This window comes from Empidonax traillii, unplaced genomic scaffold (assembly GCF_003031625.1).
Source record: "Empidonax traillii isolate 1590-97213 ecotype Southwest subspecies unplaced genomic scaffold, ASM303162v1 scaffold151:size923898, whole genome shotgun sequence".
Classification (NCBI taxonomy): domain Eukaryota; kingdom Metazoa; phylum Chordata; class Aves; order Passeriformes; family Tyrannidae; genus Empidonax; species Empidonax traillii.
In genome coordinates, this window is record NW_020955344.1 from 192033 (window position 1) to 216329 (window position 24297).

General features: G+C 40.9%; 1 protein-coding gene and 1 non-coding gene across 3 annotated transcripts in view; both read right to left on the reverse strand.

The window, feature by feature from the left end:
• The window catches only part of TMEM255B (transmembrane protein 255B), a 68621-nt gene extending 48010 nt beyond the window's left edge, over positions 1 to 20611 (reverse strand). For both annotated transcript variants that reach the window (XM_027884651.1, XM_027884650.1), the window contains exons 1-3: positions 20522 to 20611; positions 12690 to 12832; positions 7445 to 7507 (exon numbers count right to left, since the gene is read on the reverse strand). In XM_027884651.1, coding sequence (XP_027740452.1) covers positions 7445 to 7507; positions 12690 to 12832; positions 20522 to 20579 — 264 coding nt within the window. In that variant the 5' untranslated portion in view covers positions 20580 to 20611. The remainder of the gene's footprint in view (positions 1 to 7444; positions 7508 to 12689; positions 12833 to 20521) is intronic.
• TRNAD-AUC lies at positions 14317 to 14388 on the reverse strand. The gene has a single exon. It is a non-coding gene; the product is annotated as a tRNA-Asp (tRNA).
• Positions 20612 to 24297: the final 3686 nt, after the last annotated feature.

Sequence of the window (24297 nt, forward strand, 5' to 3'; positions counted from 1 at the left end):
GCTCAGCTATTTTGAACTCATTCTTCAGCAAGAGGCTCAGAAAACACTTGTCCTTTTCACAGGGCACACTCCACCTCACCCTCTCCACCATGAGCACACATGAGCACTTATCCCAGACTCCTTACCGAGACTTTCCATCTATCTTGTGCTCTTGCTTGCTGTGGAGAGTGACGTCTTTATTGTTCCACAAACACATTTCATGGGTCATAAAGTTTACTTTTGCTTTCAACTGTGTGACAGTAATGCTTTCCTTACATAAACAGCCCAAGAAAACAAACTGGCTGTTAAAAATTGTCCTATTATGCACTTAATTCTCTGTGCTGTTTCGAAGCACACATCTTAAAGGAACCATATCCCAAAAGACTTGAACTTAATAAGACGTAGGACTTAAACTGAATTGGTGGCTTGAGTCTCTGATTCAAAAGAATGGTGCCAGCCTTCAAAAATTGGAGTGTTGAAAATAAGTTGTGCTGGTGCATATATATTTTCATACATATATATACATATGTCTTATGTATGCATCTCCCTTCTGTTTCTATAGAACTTAAGCTTCCAGAAGGAAACTGAAGTAACTCTTGTTGCAAAAAAAAAAAGCTCTCTGAATAGAAACCAAAGTATCCCTTTCCAAAATTTTCCCCTTTGGAACCAAGTTTCCATTTCTTTCTACGAATGATAACAGTGAAAATGTGGTAGTTTCTTATCTGAAACTGAGCTAATGCTTTGTTGTGTCCCAAGCTGAGGAATCTGGGAAGGGTACTACATGGGACTGGTACAACCAATGGACCGGCACAGGCCTGTGTGAGAGGGCAAGAACTACAGTGCTGGGCCGCAAGTGGATGTACTTGGTGGCACCTCTCTTGGTATGTCAGACAGACACAGCCCTGATGAATAGACCTGTAGTTACATGATGTGAAATGCTGATTCACCTGGAACTAAACCACAGCAGAGCTGAAACATCTCCCACACTTCCTTCAGTAATTCACAGAGTGAGAGCATCTATTTTTGTCTTTGAGTCAAATTCTCAAACACTGTGAGAAAACTTACGCTGTCAAACTTCAGGTATTTAACTCACAGCACTTCGATTTGACAGCATTTCAATTATGTTTTCACAGAACAGTGAGTTGATAAAACACTTTATTCCCAGCAAAAAGGGACAAGTCTTGTTCTGTCCTTCCGCATATTCCTTTCTACTCCCAGCCATGCAGCCCCACCAATTACTTCTGCTTTGTATGACACTTACTAGGCTATGAACCTTTTTGCTCACTTAACCTGTGGAAACTATTTCTGTCTGGGGCAAGGAAGGTGAGAAGAAGGAATCAGCAAAATAGACGAAAGAGGAAGGAAGAGGAGAAAGGAAGATCTCTCTGTATCAGTGGATATTTAAATTTATTACAAATTGGAAATCCTCTCATTAAATGCACAAGGTCAAAAAAATTTTTAAAAATCTGAAATACTTTACTCAGTCCTTTATTCATAGAATATATAACACTAATAATAGCAAAATGTCTCTCACAATATTATACTAACTAAAATAAATTAGAAACAACTTTTCAACTATTTACATTTTCTTTGTCCATAAAACTTTCTTCTTTTAATTTCACTTGTCTTCACTTTGGATGGTGTTTTCACAGCCACAGACATATCACCTGTCCTCCTCCTCTTCAGCTGATATAACTGAGCATTCAAAACATCTCCAGTTATTCATCTCACTCCTACCCCTTTGCTGAATATTTTCCTGCATTACAAGGAATAACACAGATTTCCCAGACCTACTTTGGATAGACCACTTTCCAAATCCTTCCCAGAAAGGATTAAAATGGGGTCTCAAAGCCAATTCCTGCAAAATAAGACAACTAATGCCCAAGGCTGCAGCACCCATATAGCACCAAAGGAGACTGAACAGTCTGTACATAGGCTACTCTGCTCTAAACTCAAAACTTGGCAGAGTTATAGTATGATATCTTTTGTAATCTTCTCAATATTATAGAAGAGAAATATAATTACCTCTTTACACAGAATTTTTCTTACCACACTTTAGCTACCTAAACCTCCATGGTCTAGTCTAAATCACCCTTCCAGGTTCCTTCCAGAACCTAAGAAGAGAACAAGGGCACTTCAATAGAGAGGTTTGAAGAGCTAGGCATGAGAGAGAAGGAAGATGCTCTCAAAGAACAAGCTGCTTGAACTTAACAGCTAATAAGATTCTTTCATATTGAAAAGAACAAAGACACCTAAAGAAGGGCCACTCCAGCTCATGCAAGTATCAGTGTCAACCTATACTGATTATCATTATATAAATCTCCTTGTCTGTTTCTGAAATGTGCAGTTAGATCACACCACAAAACATACAATACATTTATGACTGAAAAGGGATAAGTAGGTCTTTTCAAGTTTGAATCATCTTAAAGGTGGTAAACAAGACACGGAGGATTGATACTTTGTTCCATTATTATAATTTCTACATCACCATTAATTGTTTTTTCCTGAACTATGTGAAATCAGAGCACACAAAAAATCAACAGTGAAAGAAAGAAGTGCTGTTGACTTTGTCAAAATCTTGAGTTTATAACAGAAATTATACGTTGATAAAGACAAAAATTGCCTCTATATTATCTGCATTTTCACTGCACATCAGCAAAGACTTTTTCCATTTATTTGCACAGGAACATCAAAGACAGTTTCAGGAGATCTACAGAATTTCAGTGGTCTTTCTTTATGTAAACAAGTTGATTTAATTAGTTTAATATGTGATAAGAAATCTATCAGTAATTAGCATCTTTGACCAAAATCTGCACTACAGACAGTCTCTCTCAGCATGTTTGATTTGCATGAAAAAGTAGATGAAACAAAATAGGTTTGAACTGAGCAGATTAGGTACACATAGCAGTTTGGGTTTTTTTTTTTTTGGTGTACATGTTAATAACCACCACCTTTACACAAAATGTCCAGTGGGCATTTTCTGATGGACATAATCTATTTACAAGATATATCAGTTTTGAAAAGTGAAAGAGGTTTAGCTCTTCTGAGAACTGGCTCACACATGTAACTGCTTCAAAAATGCTTTTATTCTGAAACAAATACAAATCTGGTGGCAAGAGATGATATCGAAATACTACCTCACAATCATGTAAACACAGGGAAGGAATGCATTGTCAGAGAAGTCTATCAACTGATAAAAAAGAGAAAATGACTGCTTTGTTTCTCCAACTTCTGCTTTAGTTGCTTTTCAACACTTCCTTTTAAATCTAACTCTTGTTCAGAGAGATTGGGAAGCACTCATATTAAGGCACCTAAACTTAGCATCCCTTGAGAAGCCTGAATAAATAGCTTTGCCTTTTCTGTCTGTGTGCAGAGCTCCATGTTTTAACCTTCCTAATGTTTTCAAATTCTGCTTTTGTCTATCTCTCTGAACAAGTCATGGGCCAGACTGAGCTAGCTAAGCATCAGATTTATATCCGAGTATGTGCTAGACATGTCAGCAAGAAAATTAAATGTTTTTTAGCTTGAGGAAAGCATGAGGAAGACTCAGCAGTGGATGAATTTGGGTCTTAGACCTTCTGCAGACAGACAACTGCCTCCAAGTTGTGCCTAAGTACCGAGGTTTGTGTAATTGAGATCTCATGAGGGGCCAATCCTGCGAGCTGGGGGAGGTGTAGGTTGGATAGCAGGAAAAAGTTCTTCATCCAGATGGTGGTTGTGCAGTAGAACAGCCTCCCCAGGGAAATGGCCACAGCACCAAGCTTGTCTGAATTCAAGAAGTGTTTGGACCATGCTCTCAGGTACGCGGTGTGACTCTTGGGATGTCCTGTGCAGGGCCAGGAGCTGGACTTGATGATCCTGATGAGTGCCTTCCAACTCTGCATATTCTATGACCCCTCCCCCTCCTCTCTGTGTCCTTTATGCTCCTGTGCCTCCCCCCACTCCCTCCCTGCCTGTGCTGCTCTCTGCCATAGCTGTGCTGCTGCCAGTGTGGCTCCCACAGCCCTAGTGGGGGCTCTTGCAGGCAGCATTGCGATACTGCAAACATTCAAAGCCCTGACAGGTATTATGGTGCCCTTGCATCTCCCAACCACCCTTGTAGGCACCACAGCTTCAGTATGCTCATTTTCAGCCTTGCAAACAGTACGGCTTGGTGAGGCTGGCATTGGAAAGACTTGTGACTGAAACTGTGAGCCGGTGCTTGGTTCGCTAAAACTACATGCATGGTGTCATATTGACATTGCACATTTAGAGAGTGCTTCATTTCTAGGTGCTAGCTCATGCCACCTCCACATATTTTCTGAGCAGAAACCTGTTACAGCACTCCCTGAGCATGAATTTCTGCTCTCAGCTCAATTCTGCTGCCATGAACCCCCCACACACCCAGCCTTCCTCACCTCTGTATGTAATTTCAGCATCACATTTCCTGATTGGAAATACTTTGTACTGTAATGTGAGGAGATGGAAAGCAAGCAAACAAGCAAATTTCATGTCTTACAATCAAATCCATTTGATTTGAGCAGTATCATATTTCCACCTATCCAGCTGGAGTAAGTGTGCCTTTGGAATGAAACAACATACAGCTTGATATGCTGCTCTTCAATCCATAACCTGCTTTGCAGGTTACAAGAGAGGAAAAAAGAGACTCCAACACATTATTCTTCAATGCCTTCTGTTTGCCACTTAAAAACATTCCAAGTCAGTTCAAATCTTTAGTCTAAGCTCGTGCCAGGCTTTGCATAGCAGAGCCAAGTGCAAATGCTAAGAGTTGAAGTGAAATCATACTAGTCAATGAGGCAGAGCCTGCTTCTGCAAGCAGCAGTTCTTTTGAATTAAGTGTTATACCTTGGTCAGCACATTGAACTCCCACTGTGGGCCCTGGGATGCCAAGAATGAGGTCAAAGAGGTGCAGTATTATTAATGTCTTGTTTTAAGAACAAACCATTGTCCATTCTACCTAACTGTGCTTTCATTCTTTCTCGAACTCCCTGCTCATCAGTTACTGAGTGCTGCAGTTTTGCTGTACTAGTTTTGTTAATCATTATATATTTTATATTGCATTTAGTATTTCATCAATCACGAAAGAACCTGGATTTACAGATGACAGATCGCAAGGAAAAAGAATTTCAAGACAAAAAGAGAAACCGATTTAAGTAGAAATGTCAATTTAAAATAGGGTGGGTTTTTTCCCAGCTCAATTGAATCTGCATTCCTTTTCAATTTAAACAACAAATAAAAAATGAAGTATTGAGTCATTACAAGAGCCAGACAATTGTCAGAACTATATTGGGTTAAACTCAAATTATATTGCAGCAACTGCTCAAAGGAAGTCTAGTTAAAATACAAGCAACTGAGTAAACAATTTCTTTTCCTCCCACTCCCTTTTGTCCTGCTGCACTATAGAATTTTTAGTTACAGGAATATGACGTTTATGCTACATTTCTGTGCTTATATAAGGCTTTACAATCTTACTGATGGCTGCAAATTCGTTAAAGCTGCCCTAAACTCTTTCAATCAAATATACTGTTATGTCCCAGGGAATAATTACCGCTCTCTGTTGTAGCACAACATAAATCCCTTCAATCTGATTTCTGCAACATTTGGAAAAAACAGCTCAGCCTCAGCAAAGACAGTGTTAAAAGACCCACAGTGGATGGTGCTCAAGGCAAGAAGCATAATTAAACTTTCTAGTTATTCTCTTAGTCTGTTCCCCAGAAATCCAGTCTTTCAACAGCCAAATCATAACTACGTGTTATTAGCAGAAAGAAGTTTTCCTTGTTCCGTGCTGGGATATGCAAACAGGCACTAATACCAAACACGTGGGACACTTATTTTTCCGCAGTCCTTGTGTAAATGACACAACATGCTGAGAGATACATGGTTTAACCACTTTATAGCTTTTTCAGACATTTTACTTTCTGCTAAGGGCAGAAGCAATACAAAAACTATGAGGCAGATTAGAAGAAAATGAAAAAATAAAACAACCCTAAAATGTTATGCCTGTTAGTAGGGTAGCATGAACGCTGTGGAAGATAAAGCTATTTTCATCTGCCCACCACTGAGTCTGCAACTTGGAACCTGCTGTTCATTCTGGTCTCTAATGTGGAAATCAGGGGCAATAGTTCTTCAAAAGCTGACCTGCTGCAGATTTTTGTCTCATAGGTCATGTCCCATTTGGATTCTCTACAGTTTAATAAGTGGTGAGCTGACATTGCAAGCTTTACCACCATGGGGGAACTAAGTCATAATTCTCTCCTCCACCCACCTGGGAATTTTCATAAAACTTGAGGGAACTGCACACCTCTGAAGTCTCTACCACCCTCCTGAATTTGCCTGAAATTGGTCAACATGTTAAAAAAATAGAATAGGGAACAGAGAAAGACACAGACAACTGTTACTGCTTTATAAATCTTATTCCTTTGGGAAAACCAGCTAGAAACAAAAGTTAAAAGCAAAGAAATACTTGTAAATGCACCACTGACACTTAAAGACAATGCAAAAAAAGAGTGATATTATGAAAGAAATTTGCCTACAAATAGTGAGAACATGACTGCATTTTATTAAGAACAAAACAGGAAATGACAACAGACTACTTGTAAGTAAAATAGCTAATTGTTAGTAAAGTGTAAAGTAAATCCATCAGTTTCTCCTCTGACCTCAATACCACTCTTGATTTATACCAGTGAAACTTCTGCATTATGAAACTAATCATAGTTCATGATGCTTGTATATAATCAGTCTACTGTAAAGTGCACAGTGGACATGCTGTTATTAAATCAAGATTTCTGTTTTTTGCAAAGAGAAAGGAAAGTGTAAAGCATTTCCACAAATTCCTTCATCCTTCTTCAGACACCTTCCTTTACCGCCCAGAGACTTTCTATGACTTCCTTACATAAATAAAAGCAAAAGATTTGGAAAGCCAAGCTAAATCTACACACAAATCACACAGTATCTCAGATCCTATCTGACATAGCCCAAGAATCTTGACAGGAAGAGCTCTGGGGTTTTTTTCTTCTATTTGAGACATATAGTTTCAGGAAAGGGTTCCTGACTTAAACTTCTTGTGCAGGATGAGATCAACTGTTAGGGCAGACCTGATCATGTAGCTTGTTGATGCTTAAATTGATATTTTGCTCTCTACTCATCCTTTACCCAGCTACACAGTCCTGGCCAAGCTCTGGCCTTATCTAATCCTGCCCTTGGTCAGTTCAACTCACTGAACTAGCAGGAAAGTAAATTCAGTAAAACACAGCAAGTTGTTTTTGTCTTGCCTTGTACAAATGAAGTCACTGGCCAATTCATACTTCTCATTCTCTAAAACTTCTCAGAAATAGTAAAAAAAATTACTAACATTTAGAGGCAGATGCAGCAGTTTTAAGTCAGCTGAAAATCCCTACTTTCCATGCTTACCACATTCTGATTAAAAAAAAAAAAAAAGGAAAAAATTAAAAGGGCTATTACTTACTATTTGTCTTCTGTTTTCTACCAGGTAGATGCCAACAATCCCTAGGAAAGATCCAAAGCCAAGCTAAGGCAAAGAACAAAACCAACAGAAATGCATGAGGTCAGATTATTTGGCCAACATATTAACATATACAGAGATATCTGAGCTGATGCATGACAGAGATGGGCTACCTGGGGTGGGTCAGGGGTAAAGGTGGAAGTTACTGCTGGACATAAATCGTATAATGTAATGGACAATGGCCAGAACTGCAGCTCTTTGGTATTTCACTATAAAATTTGTCACGTAGTAAACAGAAGCCCATATAGACACAATTCTGTAACCTGACAACTGTTACCATTGTCACATATGGTTTGACACAATGTAAAACAAAAATTAGGTGAAGTAGGAGAAAGGAATACTTACATTTAGTGCATACATCATTATTTTGGAAAATTGCAAAGGTTTAGGCAACTGCAAACAGTTTTCCTTAAAAAAATTAATGTGTTCCTTCCACGCAAATGACGCAAGTTCAAATTAGGCTTGTTTGACTAAACACTACCACAGATCCCAGAAAAACTCCTCGCTAAAATGCTAAAAGGACCAGTACAGTCAGCTGCATCACCAGCAGCCACAGGAGAGAGAGAGTAGGAAGGGGCACTGGAGTAAGGTGGCCCTAAAGTTCCTACCAGTGTTGCTTCAACACTGGCATGGCAGGAAAAAAACATTCCTTATGATGGGGTCATGAAGATTTGGAGCAGCAGAAACACCTTGTTTTCATGGCTAACATGAAGTAAAGCAGCAACAGGTGAGACCAGCTTTTCATCAGACCTTCTTGGAGTCAGGACTCCCTCTGGGCTCATGCTGAGTTGAAAAAATGAGGTCTCCTCAGTGCCAGACACCTGAGACATAGCTGGCCACAGACACAGAAGAAGCTACAGCAGGACTGCAGGTGTCAACAGCCTCTTTCCATAGGGCTCCCTCCTTGCCTTGCCTGGCTGCACGTTGCCCTGTGATCAGACTCAGTTCCCCATCACTTCCATGCTCTTTGCTCTCCTCTTCACTAGGGCTGACACTCCTCCCTGCCCAGACAAAGTCTCGAGTCACAACCTTGGGTTCCACCAAACGCACACCATGGATGGGGCAAGACACATCTGCTCAGGAATCTAAGCCCCTCTCTGGAACAAGGTCTCTGAGTTGAGTTCAGAGCCTCTCCTCCAAGAACAAATTAAGGTTTTAAGGGCTACATGTCCCAGCCAAGGGCTTGAGCAATGTCCGTAAATTCCTTGCTGGTATGCACGACTGCTCACGGCAGAAAGCAAATCCCCTGCAAGCACTTTACTCGCTCAGTATCAGAGGAATCCGTCACTCACTTTCAAGAAAGCAAATGCAGGGAAAGGAGATTTACTCTTGAGTGCTTTGGGAAGATTTATGTGAAAGGGAGGCACAAGGACTAAGAGCAGAGACTTGGAAAGAGTGCGCAAGTGCACCCACACTGACAGCAGAATAGTAGAGAGACTTGGAACCGTGAGCAAGGACACTCTGTTCAAGAGACAGCAACTTTGTAAATTGGGATAACTACATCAAAATGACACCTGGTTTCAAGCCCCATTTTTCATTCCAAAAGGAACAATTGATAAAGCCCCATTTATGGCTGATGAAGGGGACACAAAATGGAATAATATTATCCATATGAAGAAAAAAATTAGCAAATACATAACAATAGCAATTAAATCCGAAGCAGCAGAACCACAGAGAACACAATTTAAGCCATGGGATTGCTGAGATTGGTTTTGGGTCAGATGAGCTGCTTTTCTTGTCTGTGTAGACAACAGGCTATTTGGCTTGGGAACTCGGGGAGTCTAGGTCAGTATACTCACTGGGACAATTGGGTCCTGTTGAAAGATAATAAGAATAGCAAAAAAAAATAACAAGCAGTAGTCATAGAGAAGTGAAATTAAATATTTAAGTATAAATAATATTTATAAGGAAGTGAGGCTGAAAAAGTTCCAACTCTGTATTTGCAGACCATTCCAAAAAGACTGCCCAAATGGATGATCAAGCAGTAATTTACTAAATGTAGACACCTTCCAAAGTGTAACATTATATTAAGTCATCTACACACAGAAATATTTTACATTCAATTACTTTGGATGCATAAATGCAAATAATACCCAGCTCTATAAAGCTGTGTGTAGAAAAAAAGATTTTTTTCAAAACAAATTTCAAATGACTACATATGCAGGGAAATTAAGGCACCTAACTCTTCTTGAAGCCAGTTGGAACTAGGCAGAAGCCAAATTATATTATGGATCTAACCCTGAAGCCATGTTCTGCAAACACTTCTCGATACAAGTAAATATATACCAGTGGATAGTGTTATTCACCCTCATAGATGTTTCCAAGGTAGGTTTATTCTGCATGTTTTTTTAAGAAAAAACCTTTACCTAAGGTCATTGGAGATTTACATCTCATCGACCAGCTGTGAAATTAATATTTTACTACTGAATTCTATGAGAATTAGACCTTATTTTTATTTTCAATTAACGCTGTCCTTGTATTTTTTCTTTTCTCTGAGCACAGCAGTTAAATATGTAGTGCTGGATTCACTCCCCTGGCTCTAGGAATCTAGAAGTTTGGGATCAGTGCTACATTGGTTTTCTATGCTCCCTCTACTGTCAGCAAAAAGAGAAGCACCTTTTGGGGGCTATTCAGCTCATCCTGAAAGAGGTGGCTGACTGTGCAGAGGAGGAAAGTCCATCTCATAGTGATGGTGGAAGTGATCCTGCCCCTCCACTCCACTTTGATGAGACTCCACCTGGAGTACTGCGTTCAGTGGGTCCCCCAAAATAGGAAGGACGTGGACCTGCCAAAGCAAGTATAGAGGAGGGCCACAAAAATGATCAGAGGGCTGGAACGCCTCTCCTTGAGGACAGGCTGAGATAGCTGGGGTTGTTCAGTCTGGAAAAGAGAAGGCTCCGAGGGGACCTTATTACTGCCTTCCAATTCCTAGAGGTGCAGCACAAGAAAGCATGCAATGACAGGAAAGGAGGAATGGCTTCAAACCGAAACAAGGTAGGTTTAGATAGAATATCAGGACAAAAGTCTTTACTGTGAGGGTGGTGAGGTCCTAGGAACCGGTTGCCCACAGAAGTTGTGGATACCCCATTCCTGAAGTATTCAAGGCTAGTTTGGATGGGGCTTTGAGAAAACTGGTCTAGTGGAAAGTGTCCCTGCCCATGGCTGGGTGGTTGAGATGATCATTAGGGTCCCTTCCATCCCAAACCATCCTATCATTCTATGATAGTCCATTTGTCAATGCTGCACTGGAGTCAGTCACCTCTGGCAGTGAGGCAGGAACACAACAGTGCTGTCACACACCTCTTACTAGGCTTTTGGAAAGATACCATGGAAGATTTGCATAGAACCTTTAAGTGTTGCTAAATGTTTGTGATATTTAGTATTTGATGACATTCATACTAAAAATTACCCATCACTCTTTCTCAGTTACTTCAAATATCCATCACATGTGCACAAAAAGAATTCTGAATTTTATGCAAATTATTTCGCTCCAATAATATTTTGAGAAGGAAAATTATTAGTAAAAGGTTTTATTTTCAAAGTGTTCTAATGAATTCTTGCTATTCTACTTGGTGCCTAATGACTCTAAGATTTAGAAAAAAAAAATGGAGCAGATGATATTTTTCAGATGATTGAATAGACATTGCATTATTCCTAAAAGAAAATAAATGCTGAAATAACCTGTTTTGTGCACATGAGTGGGTTTATTATTTATTACACTTGTTAAAGACAACAGTTTAAAAATAAAACTTCTTTCTAGGGAATGAATGCAGATAATGAGTGTGGTCTTCTAAAAGATTTTAGTTCAAATTATAGAAGAAGAAGAAGAAGAAAAAGAAAAAGAAGAGACTTTTATCAGTATTAATCTATCTATTTTAGGTTAATGAAAGAGAAATTCATTCTTTTAAGGTCTTATTCTTGGAACTGCTTTTTGTTCTATTTTTAAAACACCACTCCTTACATATCATTATCCCAAAATTATCTTTCTGAAAGTCCTGTTCTCAGCATGACACTAAAGATGTAAGAGGACTTGTTTAGGAGGAACAATTCTAACTCACAAATTATTAATGGCAATGCAAAATGTATGCACGGTATTAAAAGAAACATATTCTTCTTCTCTGGACATTTAATTCCATAGAGAACAAGAAATAATGGTACTTTACAACATATTTTGTCAGTGGTGGAGCCACATACCTAAGTGGGTGTCTAAGTCTAAGCATGTGAGTTTCTTTCTCCACTTTGCACCTTTTACATCCTCTTGGCTGACTCAGGGAGACCAAATGAGGTAGATAGGCCCTTCTGTATTTGCTGCCTGTACTCCTCTTAGTTAAAACTCAGTCCAAGTATTTAACTTTTTTTTTATTATTATTCCAGGGAATTCTGTGCTTTTGGATATGACTGATGCCTTCTTCTGAGATCAGAAAGGGCCATGGGGGTTGAAACAGTAAGGAGCTGTCAGAGCTACTCCTCCCCAGAAGTCACAAAGGCACCACAGGGCAAAGCAGGTAGAGCTCAAACCTCGTGCCCACCGTAGGAACGTGTTAAAGCAGTCTGTTCCCAAGGCAAAAACAAGAGTAAGGATTTTTGAAACAGGATCTTGCACAAGAGGACTGGCAGCAAGACTGCATGATAGGATGCTAGGCAGGCTCCAGGGAGAAGCCTCCACATGCCCATTGACAGGGTTTTCCCTGCAGCAGACCCAGCAGAATTCCTGACACATGGACATAAGAGCGGAGTGGCTCTTTTTGCCATGAACGTAGTAAAAGGGTTGTTTAGATCTATGCCATGCCTACTGTCCAGTCATTTACACACCCACATTTAATGGAGACCAGTGGTAAGTCCAGCACAGGTGTTCACATAGGCCCCTGAGCACAGTGGTCACCTGTGGGACATTTGGGACACCTCAGTTTGCTCTGCTACCTTATCACACACCAGAACTAGATCAAAACAAAGGAGCACCTCTCTCCTGTGAAATGCTACAGGACTTTTGTTGTTGTTGTTGTAGTTGTGTTGGTTTTTTTTGTTTTGTGGGTTTTTTTGTGGTTTTGTTGTTGTTGTTGTTTGTGTTTTTTGTGGGGTTTTTTGTTTGTTTTGTTTTGTTTTCCCAACCAATCCGAGCTTCCCATTTGCATCTTATAATAATTTACCTGGATGTACCTATTAATCTAAAATAGAGCTTTTTACTTACAACGATGCCTGGGTAGTAGCCTCCCACGGTAACATTTTCTGTTCTTGTGGTAGCTGCCAGACCTATGGTCAGTATGAAAACAGACACCACCAACAGTGCAACTGTGAACCAAAGTGAAGTCTTCTTCCTTTTTGCAAACTGTTCTGTAGGGAGTGGGGAGGGGAAGAAAAAGGAAAAAAAAAGAGAGTTTTTCATTGCAATCATGATAGAACAAATACAAAATAATGGAAGATTTTCTTTTACTAATCTTTTCTATTGTTAACCCACTGTTGTTCTCCCACTTAAGAAAATTTCTGGGAGAAAACAAAAGGAATTAGAAGCCACCAAGTCAGCTATAGTTCAGCATAGCTTAATGCACACGCATTCAGTACAGGTGTGAGATGAGTTTTTATTAAGCTGAACTGTAAGTCACTGACAACGATAATTATGCCTTGTCTTCAGTAACATTTATAATTAAATGCTGCTCAGATGGATTAGTCAGATCCTGCAGGCCTTAAATGCTTACTATGTGAAGTACCAATTTGACTCTACCTGGCCAGAACATAAATAAATGTATATTTTAAACAAGATTATCAGAAACTCTGCATGCTATCATGAAAACTAATGTGCTTTTCATATTTACTTGGGTAAGCAATCTGTATCCCTGAAGCAAAGCTGTAATATAGTTGATCAGGTAATGATATATGAGATTTTTCAAACAGTAGCTGCTCAGTGAAAAACATTCAGTCTCACCAGGATTTGGATTCAGATACCCCGAAGTGAAAAACAGCACGCTCACAGCTTTCAGCCTGCTTCAAGGCACTTAACCATGTTATTGTGGTGGCATATCTGAGCTGCAGCCACAGGTTATTAACATCAGGGCCCCATCTCACAGTACAGACATTCATTAGACTGATTTAAAAACATCCATTCCTATGTGACCCAACTAATGAACAACTCTCACATGAATCAAACTGTGATCCCCCATTTCCAGTGTTCTTGCTTTAAAAGGCAAGGCAAGCCAAGAGTGTGCAGGATCACCCCTGGAGCACTGGGCCATGTGATGCCATGCTAATATAGATTCATCTGGGCAGGGCAGAGCCCCTGAGAGAGCGCAAGGTGGCCACCGCACCGGCCCAATGTCTTTCCCTCCATGGGTCCGTGAAGCTGCCTGAATACCCAGCCTCGGGAGAAGGCAGAGGCTGTGATACTCACTGCATACTGGAGGCAGCAGCTCTCACTAAGAAGCAGCAGGTGAGAGGGAAAGGCAAGCTTGCATGGGTCAGGCTCTGGGGATGCTGCTGTAAGCAAAAGCAAGGGAAATGCGGGGAAGTCAAAAAGGAAGCAGAAGTCACTTCCAATGAGTCACTTAAGTTTTGAGGCCAATTTAAAAGCAGGTAACTCAGTTAAATGTTTGAATGAATGAATGGCCAGTCTCTTCGCGAACGAAGAACCGGGGAAGGTCTTTCCACCTTCCAGCCTGCGCATTGGATTTTTTAGGTGAGACACAGTGTGTGCGGAACTGAGCCCACCCTTTAATCCTGAGGTTCATCTGCCGGGGCCAAGCACGCTTGGACGGTGGCAGCGAGGTCCTCAGGACGTAGATGGATTGCCTTATGGGCTAACGAGCTCCATCTGCCCAGGGAGGGGCCCCGACCGGGAATCGAACCCGGGTCTCTGCAGTGATAGTGCAGTGTCTTTTCCCCTGGACCACCGGGGGCTCCCAGTTAAATGTTTAGAGTTCAAAAGACAGACTAGATTAGTGATGCCTGTAAATCAAGTAAAATAATTTTAATTAATAAAAAAATGCATTTATAATAAAGAGCTGTGTTTGCTGACATTTCTTCAGTAGAGCAACCAGACAAATTGAGCCTAGCCTTTTAGTATGAAATCCAAGCAACTTTTCTGAAGACAAATATCATCTACTGAGCTTAAACAAGTGTCTTTCACCTGCATGTACAAAGTTGTCCTGGTAAAGATCAAGAAATAATTCATGAGACTCTCCAAACACCTCCAGCCTGTGTCCCTGCTGTCTGCCTCTGGCAATTTCCTATCAAGCCATGAAGGGTCACTGGGGACATGGAAATAGAGAGGTTCTTCATTAGCAATCAGTTCTTCTCCAAGTGTATGCGGTTGAAGACAGTTCTTTCAATGAAGCCAGCTCACACGGCCAAGAGGGAAAAGCAGACTTCAGATGAGACCCTCCACAAGTTAACTCTGCTTCCCACAAACTAAAATGATTCATTCAGTATATCTACCAGATTGTAAACAATATCTGAATGCCCTTGCCATACTCTATCAACTTTGAAAAGTCATGGAGATTAGGGAATCCCCAATAAATGAAGAAAGTCAAATGCTCCACCTGTTTTTAAAAAGACCAAAATGATGATTCAGGGAATTACAAACCAACCAACCAACCTCACTTTGGTTCCTGTGATGCTGGGACCAAATATATGGAGTAAATACTTTGCAAGACATTTCTAGACACTTAAGGAAAAGACAACTGGCAACAGCATGGGTTTACCTGAGCCAAGACACATCCGACCAGCCCAGGTGCCTGCTATGGCAAGAAGGCTAGACTTGTGGAACAGTGAATGTCTTTTACCTTGATTCTAGCAAGGCTTTTAGTATGGTATTTCCCAACACCCACATAACCCAGCTGAGATGTCAGGCTTGGATGGCTGGACAAGCAGATGGTTAAAAAATTAGCTATACTGTTGGGTTCATAGAGAGTGGTAAATTAATTGTACTCTACCTAGAGGCCAGTAACAAGAGCAGTACCATGAGAGTCTGTCTTGGGATCTGTCCCATTCAATGTATTCATTGATGTCCCAAAGAAAGGGGTAGCATGCCTACTCATCAAGCTGGCAGATGACACAAAACTGGGGGGCCATTCAACACCTGAGGGCAACATTCCCATTCAAAGGGATCTAGGCAGAATGGAAAAATGGGCCAGCAGAAACCTTAAAGATCCAACAGACAGATGCAAAGTCCAGAGCAAAGGAAGCAACAGTTCCTTGCAATGATACAGGTAAGAGACTGCCAGGCTATGAAGCAGCTCTGCTGAAAAGGACCAGGGGGTATTGACAGATGATGATCTGAACATGAAGCAGCAGTGTGCCCTAGCAACAGAATCCTGGGCTGTATTAAAAGGAGCATTAGTACATCAGAGGAGCAACTACACCTATCTATTCAGCCCTTTTTAGACCACATAATATTATACCCATTTTGGGGGCCCCAGTACAGGAAATACATAAACTAACTGCGGTGAATTCCACATAGGACTGCAAAGGAGATCAGGGGCTGCTGCACTCACTGTATGAGAAGAGACTGAGGGAATGGGGCTTGCTCAGTCTGGAGATGAGATGACTTTTGGCAGGGCTAGTAGCAGTTTTCCAATGCCTATGAGCTGTTGTCAAGAGAACAGACTCAGGCTTTTCATAATGGTGCACAGCAGGAGAAGAAAAGACAGCAGACAAACTGAAATACAAAAAAGTGTTTCAGACTGGGTATAAGGAGAAAAAAATTCAACACTAGGACAGTCAAACATTGGAACAAGTTGCCCAAAGAGGTTGTGCTGTCTCCATCTTTGGAGGTTTTCAAGACTCAGCTAAAAAAAGCACTGAGCAATCTGGCCTGACCTTATAATTAACCCTGCTCTGAGCAGGATGTTGGAATAGCAACTTCCTGAGGCACCTTCCCACCTGTATTTTCCTATGATTCTACAGTTTTATGATATGCACAACAGCTACACTGAAAGTGAGCTGGGTATCTGTGCTCATATGCAGTGTTACAAAACTGCAGCTAAAATGTAGACAAACTTTAATTTAAAGCGAAGCAGGAGCACAAATCTTCTGAAAGCCAGTGGGGCAGACCCTACTCAGCCAAGTGTTTTTGAAACCCCTGAATGCTGTTATGAAAAGTCCGAGGAGCCAGGCCCCCACATTTCCTCAAAGTAATGCCTGTACTGGCAAAAGTTGATCAGATTGTATGGAGATAAACTATGGGTCCAACTTGCCCTCCTGAGTTCTGGTTATCAATAATGAAAGACATGAGTTGGATTGCCCAGATTGAGTTTGCTGGAAAATGTCTTAGGAAAAGCATCCTCTTACTCGTTATTGGAGTAAATCGGATGTGGATTTAGCGATACAGAACAGAAAAGGATGTCGAAATTTGTAGGGACATTTCTTGGGCTGAACTACATTTTGATTTTCAAATTTAAACATGTTAGAAGGCATTTACATATGTGATACCCTTCAATCCTCACAGTCATTGATCTTTTACCATCTGCACCTCAAACCAGAGGCAAATATCCAATCAGATCTCCTCTTTTTCATAGTCCAGTTTGGAAATTGGTAACTACATGTTGTTAGCTATGAACTCCACCCTTAGGAGAGATGATTTACAGGCAAGGAGCACAAAAGGCCCCTTCTGGAGCAGAGGCTGGCACATACAAGGACATGTTCTCGAAGACTTCCACGTGCTCAGAGAAGATGGGCAGAACTCAGATCTAAATTGGTCTCTACCCTAGCTGTCTGGCTTTCCTTAGTCACAACAATAAAACTCTCTGCTCTAGCTATCCAAATGTGTATAATGACATGCATATAAGGCACCAGCATATTGGTAATACGCTATGTAATATTTGTAAAGCAACAGAATATCTCTGGATGAAAAAAGCTACATCTGCAAAGGGTTCTTACTATTAGCTTCCTTCTGCAATTTCAGTCATGTTGGCTCCCAAGATTTTTTGAGCCTTTGTTTACTGCTGTTTGTAGCGGTTGCCATGCAATTTATTTGGATCTGTTTTTAATGTACCTGCCAGCCAAGACCCAATGCCAGACTTTTCCCTCAAAAGTCCTGTCCACAGCTCAGACAGTGTGCCTGGCCCAGCCTTCTTCCCTGACACTCTCTGTGGCAAGGCTTGGACCAAAGGCTGGCCATACAGAAGAACAGCAGTTAAATTAAGAGTGGAGGAAATGTTGCTGCAGGCTGAATTTTCTTCCAACACCAGTCTTCCTGGGGTGCAGGAAACATTTAATGTAGGCTATTCACTTTCCAATTTTTTAATACTGATAAGACTCTCAGCATAATTTGGACATTTATCACCTTTAACTTCTTTAACAATGATTCGGTAAGAATATTATAAACTCTTAGTCTGGACCTTAATGCAATTTAGTTATAACTTAAAATTCTTATATTTAGCATAGCAAAAATCAAGCTTGTAGAAAGAAATTTTCTTGTCATATCCTATTAGCATTAGCTTGAGGCTGGGGACAATAGTGGGTGTGATCATGTTATTACTTTCTATTGGCAATATTCTTCAGCAATTTTGGCCAGCAAAGTATTAACAGAGTTTGGATACTGCAGCAGTGGCCACTACAGAAAAATTAGAGAGGTAACAGTGCTTCCACATCACTGGCTTGTGCTCTGTCTGGTATAGACCTACAATGTGCACAAAAAGCATCAGTTCCTGAAACACTCTCTTCTTTGCTTGCAAAACATCTGTCAGGCAAAATACCTGCTGGAGCCCTTCAGCCCAGCTACCAAAATGGAAGGAGAGAGAATGCCATCAGGACAAGGAGGAGGGACACCAGACTGCTGCCTGCTTGAGACAGGGAAAGACCCATGAGGAGAGAAACTGAGATCATCCTCCAGGGACCAAACAAAAAAAGTACCTACTAAAGACCACGCTCTGCTGCCCTCAGAAAAAGACTTCCGTCCATTCATCAGCTATGGAAAACAAAATTATCTTCACAATGCTCTGTCTGCAGTGGCTGGGGGCTAAATTCAATTTGTAGGAAGACCATGGAAATATGAGTGGCTTTGTGGGGAGGGTATCTATCAGATTGCAAAATGGTAGATCTAATGATGAATGGTAGAGTCTGGATTTGAACAAAGCAAAGAGCGAGTTTAAAAAGAGAATGAACTAATTAATGATGCAACATGTCCATGGTACAGAATGTGTCCAGTGGTCAAGGGAAAGAAAGAATAGAGTGAAACAGCATCTTTTCATCTTGGAAAACTTGCACACGATTTGCAACCAAACTAGAAAAAAAAAGTCTACATTTAGATTAGGGTAACTATCCTTTGCTAACTTCACTACTCCTTCTAAAAGTCTATCTTTAGACATCATAAAGTCTGTTAAAATTTTGGAATTATTTTTGGCAAGGAAGGAATTGCTGTAGGATGTAGCAGTTTGCTGGGATCACAATCACATTTGCTGAATATTAGCACTACATCATTTCATACCTTCTTCTCTGATCTAGTTAAGGTGATCTAAATGGAAACTCTTATTTCATATAACGCCCTGGTCCAATGTATATTAGGATCTTACTATGAGAAAAAGGAGGGAACTTTTGTAACAGAAAAAAATAGTGCATTTTTATTACATAATTAATATTACTAGAAATTGTGACATTAAGTATATATACTAAGATAACATAGTAAGTGGAATATCATCATAGACAGACTACAGTATCAAAGGTATCCACTGTTTTGTTGCTATTGAGAAAATATTAAAGAGAAGATCTTTGGAGCTAAATTCATAATTTTTAATTACTGCAGTGCTCACTTCAGTGCCATCTCTCTATCAGCTATGGTTTTCATTACATTGATCCTACACTGCCTCCCAAAATTCAGTGTGACGGACTGAGATGCTTAAAGGAGATACTCACACCTGCTGTTGGTGATTACTTTCTCTTTTCTGATTATATGCTTGACTTGTCCAGAGTGCTGAACTAATTAAACCAGAGGCAACAGCATTTGTTTCAAGCCACAGGACAGCAGCTTTTATCAGGCCCATTTCTTACCTTTAATGTTAATTTGTCAAGTAAGATTCCATGTGTGTGTTATATATTCAAGACCACGGGTAACACCTTACAATTCAATTATTACAAAAAAACCAAACCAAACCAAACAAGACAGCAATCCCACAAATCCTACTATACTACATAGAATAGCTATAGTAAGTGATATCATGCAGTATCACTATGACTTCACTGCTTGGCAGCAATTGTTTCACCAATAAATAATTTAACGAGCAGCTACTCACTAATTTAAAGCCAGCATGCAGATACTTCTTTTTCAGATGATTACTTGAAAACATTTTTAAGTTATAACACTTCTTCCAGTGCCACCTTTTCAACACCAGCATAACTTTTCTTCCAAGTTTAATACAAAAATTAAGATCGGACACATTTTTTATCGAGCTGTTAAGATTCTTGAGTGCACTGCAAAGTCTCTGCTTATCCTTTCAAACACTACATAGAGCAATCCTTAGCAGTAAGTTTTGTATTTTCTCGACTTCAAGGAATTCTGCTGGGATAATGAAATACTTGACCTTTCTCTTGCCTGTATGTTTGTATTTCAGGATGTAACGGTGTAAACACAAGCATCACACCACTTCACCAGCGCACCACTCAGCAAGGAGAAACAGGAGGAAGGAAAGTAACCCAACACCTGTCCCCAGCCCGCCCCACACCTGCGGGCACCTCCACCTGCTCCAGCACGGCCATCGAGCACAGCAGGATGTCTCTTCCATTACTTTCCTATCCGCGTCCAGTACTAAACTATTCCTTCCAATGTTAAACGCAAGGATTCATCATGGGCAGCCGAAAGCTCTAAAGAAGGACCGGTATTTTTAAGCAGCTCCGCGAGCGAGAGGATGAGCGGCAGCGCGCACCGCCGGCACCCTCGGGCTGGAAATCCCCGGGCACAGCGCGTAACTAAAGCGCAGAGGCAGCGGTGCTGCCCCCGGGGAAAGCCCGGCCGTCCAGTCCCGGCTGCCGGCTCCCGCTATCCCGCTGCTGTGTCCCCAGGGCTCCCGCGCTCGGTGGGGCAGGTGCCGGGCTCACCTGAAGGGTCCAGCATGGCCAGCGGACCCGATGCCGCGGGGACGGGCGGCGGCACCATCGCGTCCCTCGGGCGCCTCGCCCCGCTCTGCTGCGCTCGCTCCGAGCCCCGCGGCCGGCGCTGCCCGCTCTGCGGGGCCCGGCGGGTCCGCCCCGAGGGGCAGCACTGCGGGGCCGGGGCGGGGCGTTCCTGCCGTCGATGCCCGTCCCTACCTCCCTAGAGCACGGACAAGGTCTTTAGTTGTGCAGCCATCAACTGCTTAATCCGTCGTACGTTCTACCCGTGCCCCAGCCTTGGCGTCACTTCTGGATTTGTTCTGGGCCAATTTGTCACCTGGCAGAGATCAGAATTATCAAACTTTACGTTCACCTTTTGTCTTCCCTTTTTAAAAAAAAACCCAACAATATAAATCAGAAATAAAACATCACTGCAACCAGATATACTAATTAAATAACAGAAGCAGGCATCTTTGAGACATAGGTTAAGGCAGGCATAGGCTAAGACAGAAAACGCCAATGATCAAGAGATACCGCAGGGCTGATTTTTTCCTTACATGGTGTCTATCAATTTCTCATCCTCACTGTCTCAGTTTTTATTCCCACTGCAGATCCTGATTCCTGTCCTGCTGCAACCCAGGAACTGCTAGATGTTGCTTCTAGTGCTACTGAGTGCAGAGTGGTGTGACTTCTGTCTGAAAGAGTCTAGCAACAACTGAGAAGAAACAGCCAAAGGCACTGTACTGTTTTGGTGCCTGCTGCTCCTTTTGCATGACTCCTCTATAGCAGAGAACGTAACAACACTTTTTTGTGGAAAATGTTTCTGATAGACTGCCAAGCGCTTTTCTTATATTAAGGTGTACTCTCCCATTTGCAACAAACGCAACTCTAGTTAACATTCTTGTTTTTCTTTTGCTCCAACCTCTAAATGTATGTGTGTATATGTATTTAGGTTCTTCAGTGTTTGGTTGATTTCCCCAGGAAACGGTTAGATTGAAAGAGACAACTTTCTCAGGTGCTATCTCTGTAGCCTATAAAGCCAAGTAAGCCAGGAGCTAAGGCCAACCACAAAGCCACTTTTTTCTCTTTGCATCCTCTAATTTGGAGGAGTTGAAGAAAGGAGAAAAAATAGGATAGAGGTAGTATTTTTACTATTAATTACTAATTTTTAATAGAATTTTGTGAACTGATAGATTGAGAAGACAGAGATGGTGATGGTACAAATAAAACATTTATTTGAAAGTGATAGTGAGTAAGAGTGATAAAAATCCTCCAAAATCTGATAAAGAGCTTCAGATTCAGGAACGGCTTTAAATAGAGATTTTCATCAACACTAAATAACAGCAAAGGTCAGGGAAGTCTTTAATTCCCTGGACAGTTTGAAAACAAAAGCCATATGCAGCATGTATTTTGGGTATGATGGGCAATTTTATTTACCAGCAGCCACTAAACAGTCTCAACAGCCTACAAGGAAGCTGTTATATAATTCTTTTCAGTAAAATAAAAGGATATTATAAATCCTTTTTAAAATAATTTGGTTATAGAAAATAACCTTTGATGAATGACTCACAATTTTTACTGCAAATTTCAGAAGAACCAAGAATAGATCTGGTCCTTCAGTCCTGCATATCTGAGGGCAAAAATTAAGATAATATGGAAAAATGATTGGTGAGACTTCATGGGCCTAAAACCTCAAGCACTTGAGCATGGAAGAATCATGGACTTACTTTAAATCCAAAATAGAAAGTCCTGTATAGCACTTTCATCCGTAAAAGAGGTTGGAATAGGTCAAGAACAACTGTAGAGCTAGTGAATAAGTAACTACCTGAAAAAAGGCAATTAGTGAGTGAACCTGTAGGAAAGGAAATAAGAGAAATACAGTTTGCAGGGTTAGAAACTGCAGGATCAGAGAGCAAGAGTGGATAAAAATCTAGCTGAGCCAGATGTTGCAAAGAAAAAGATAACAGATAACAAAGAATTCTTCAACTGTATAAATGAAAGTGATTCAAAGAAGGAAGATGTATGGTGGCTAAATGCAGAGATGAGAGGAAGGCTGCTCCAAACATTGAATAAAAACATTGCCTCCATTCTCAATGAAAAAAAAACATTAATATGAGGGCATTGGCAGAGAACCTAAAATAAGTGGAGATAATGTAAAAGATTACATTAACAGATGTAAAGTGGAAGCATAAATTAGGCTTTTTCTTGTGTCAGGCCATGTAGAATTGCACCCCATATGCTGAAAAAATTATTAGCTATCTTTTCAAGCCCTGAACAACACTTTTGATGAATTAGCCAAGCTGGAGGTGAAGTACTGTTACTGGAGAAGAAGAAACCTGTTTTCTACAAAGGCAGAGAGATTGAGAGGAGCAGCAACTCCTAGCCTGTTAACTTGACTGAGGAAAGTCTTAGAGTTAAGTGAAAAATAGGCTCAGCTACATTATGGTTCATCAAAGCTAGACCATGTCAGACTGCCAGGATGTTTGATAGGGTTAGTGATTTCGGAGGCAAAAGCAATGCAGTGAAGCAAATCGGTCTGCATGTCTACACGGAGTCCTTCAGAGAAAAAGACTTAACTAGGGGCAGACAGCTGCAACTATGGGTCAGCATCAGGTATGGGAATTGCAAATGGGAATCCAAGATACTGTAAGAGGCAGGCTATCTGAGGGGCACCTCAGGGACCAGTCTGGAGGCAAGATCACTGGTGTTGTTGGCTTTAAGGAGTGTATGTGTGATTATGAAATGTGTGGCCATCACAAAGCTGGTAGACACAATTCTATTACTGCTCTCACAATTGCTGTTACTGAGTACCGTGGGAGCAGGAGCATACTACTATGTTGGAAATGTGTTGAAGAGGAGTTTACACACTTAAAAACTAACAGTATGAGCTTTTTTTTTGTTATTTTGAAGTCTCCACAGTTCAGTGAAATTGAAAGGGTATTTACAGATCACTGGCAGTGCTTGAATGATGCCAGTGAGAAGACATTTAACAGGTGTGTTCTGGGATGCATTATTTAAAACTTGTTAATTAGTTCAACGCATTGTAAGTGTGGTAGAACTTAATTTTATAATCATATTGCTGGTGGTCTCCAAAGTCATAAGAGTTTTTTTCACCATTTTCATATGTAACTTGGATCTGAATTTTCATAATTAGTATTTCTAAGGTCTTTCTTTCTCAGATGCCTGGTTCATGTAGCTTGTTCAAATGTCAAAATTAAATAATTTGCTAGATTTGTGCCCAGAAGGAGTCCCCGCACTCCAAGGTTAGTTTTGCAAGGGCTGTTAAGAGTGTGTTTGTGGCACATTTGTCAGAATAATCTTTAAACTTTAATTTCTCCTCCCCCTTTCCTATGGCACACCGCAGCTTTGAAGGTTTACGTCTTTTGTCCTTACAGGTCATGATTATGCTGGTGAATGCTTTTGAGCTGAGGTTGATCACATGTGAAACTTGTATCCCCTGTGTTCCTGAAGTATTTTCTTCTTCTTTTAAACAAGACCAACGTGTTTGGTCTTTCTTTGCAGGTCATGTTTTCTAGACTAGTGGACATTCCCATTGCTTCCCTCTAGCCTCTATGTCATCACACTCTGTGTGGGCCACATCTTTCTTTAAGGGTGATGCACAGTGACTGGGCAATGTTCACAGAGTCACAGAAGGAGTCAGGTTGGACAGGACCTCAGCGATCATCTCGTCCAACCTCCCTGCTCGAGTAGGGTTGTCCTAGAGCACATTGCACAGGATTGCATCCAAACTGTTCTTGAATATCTCTAGTGAGGGAGACTCC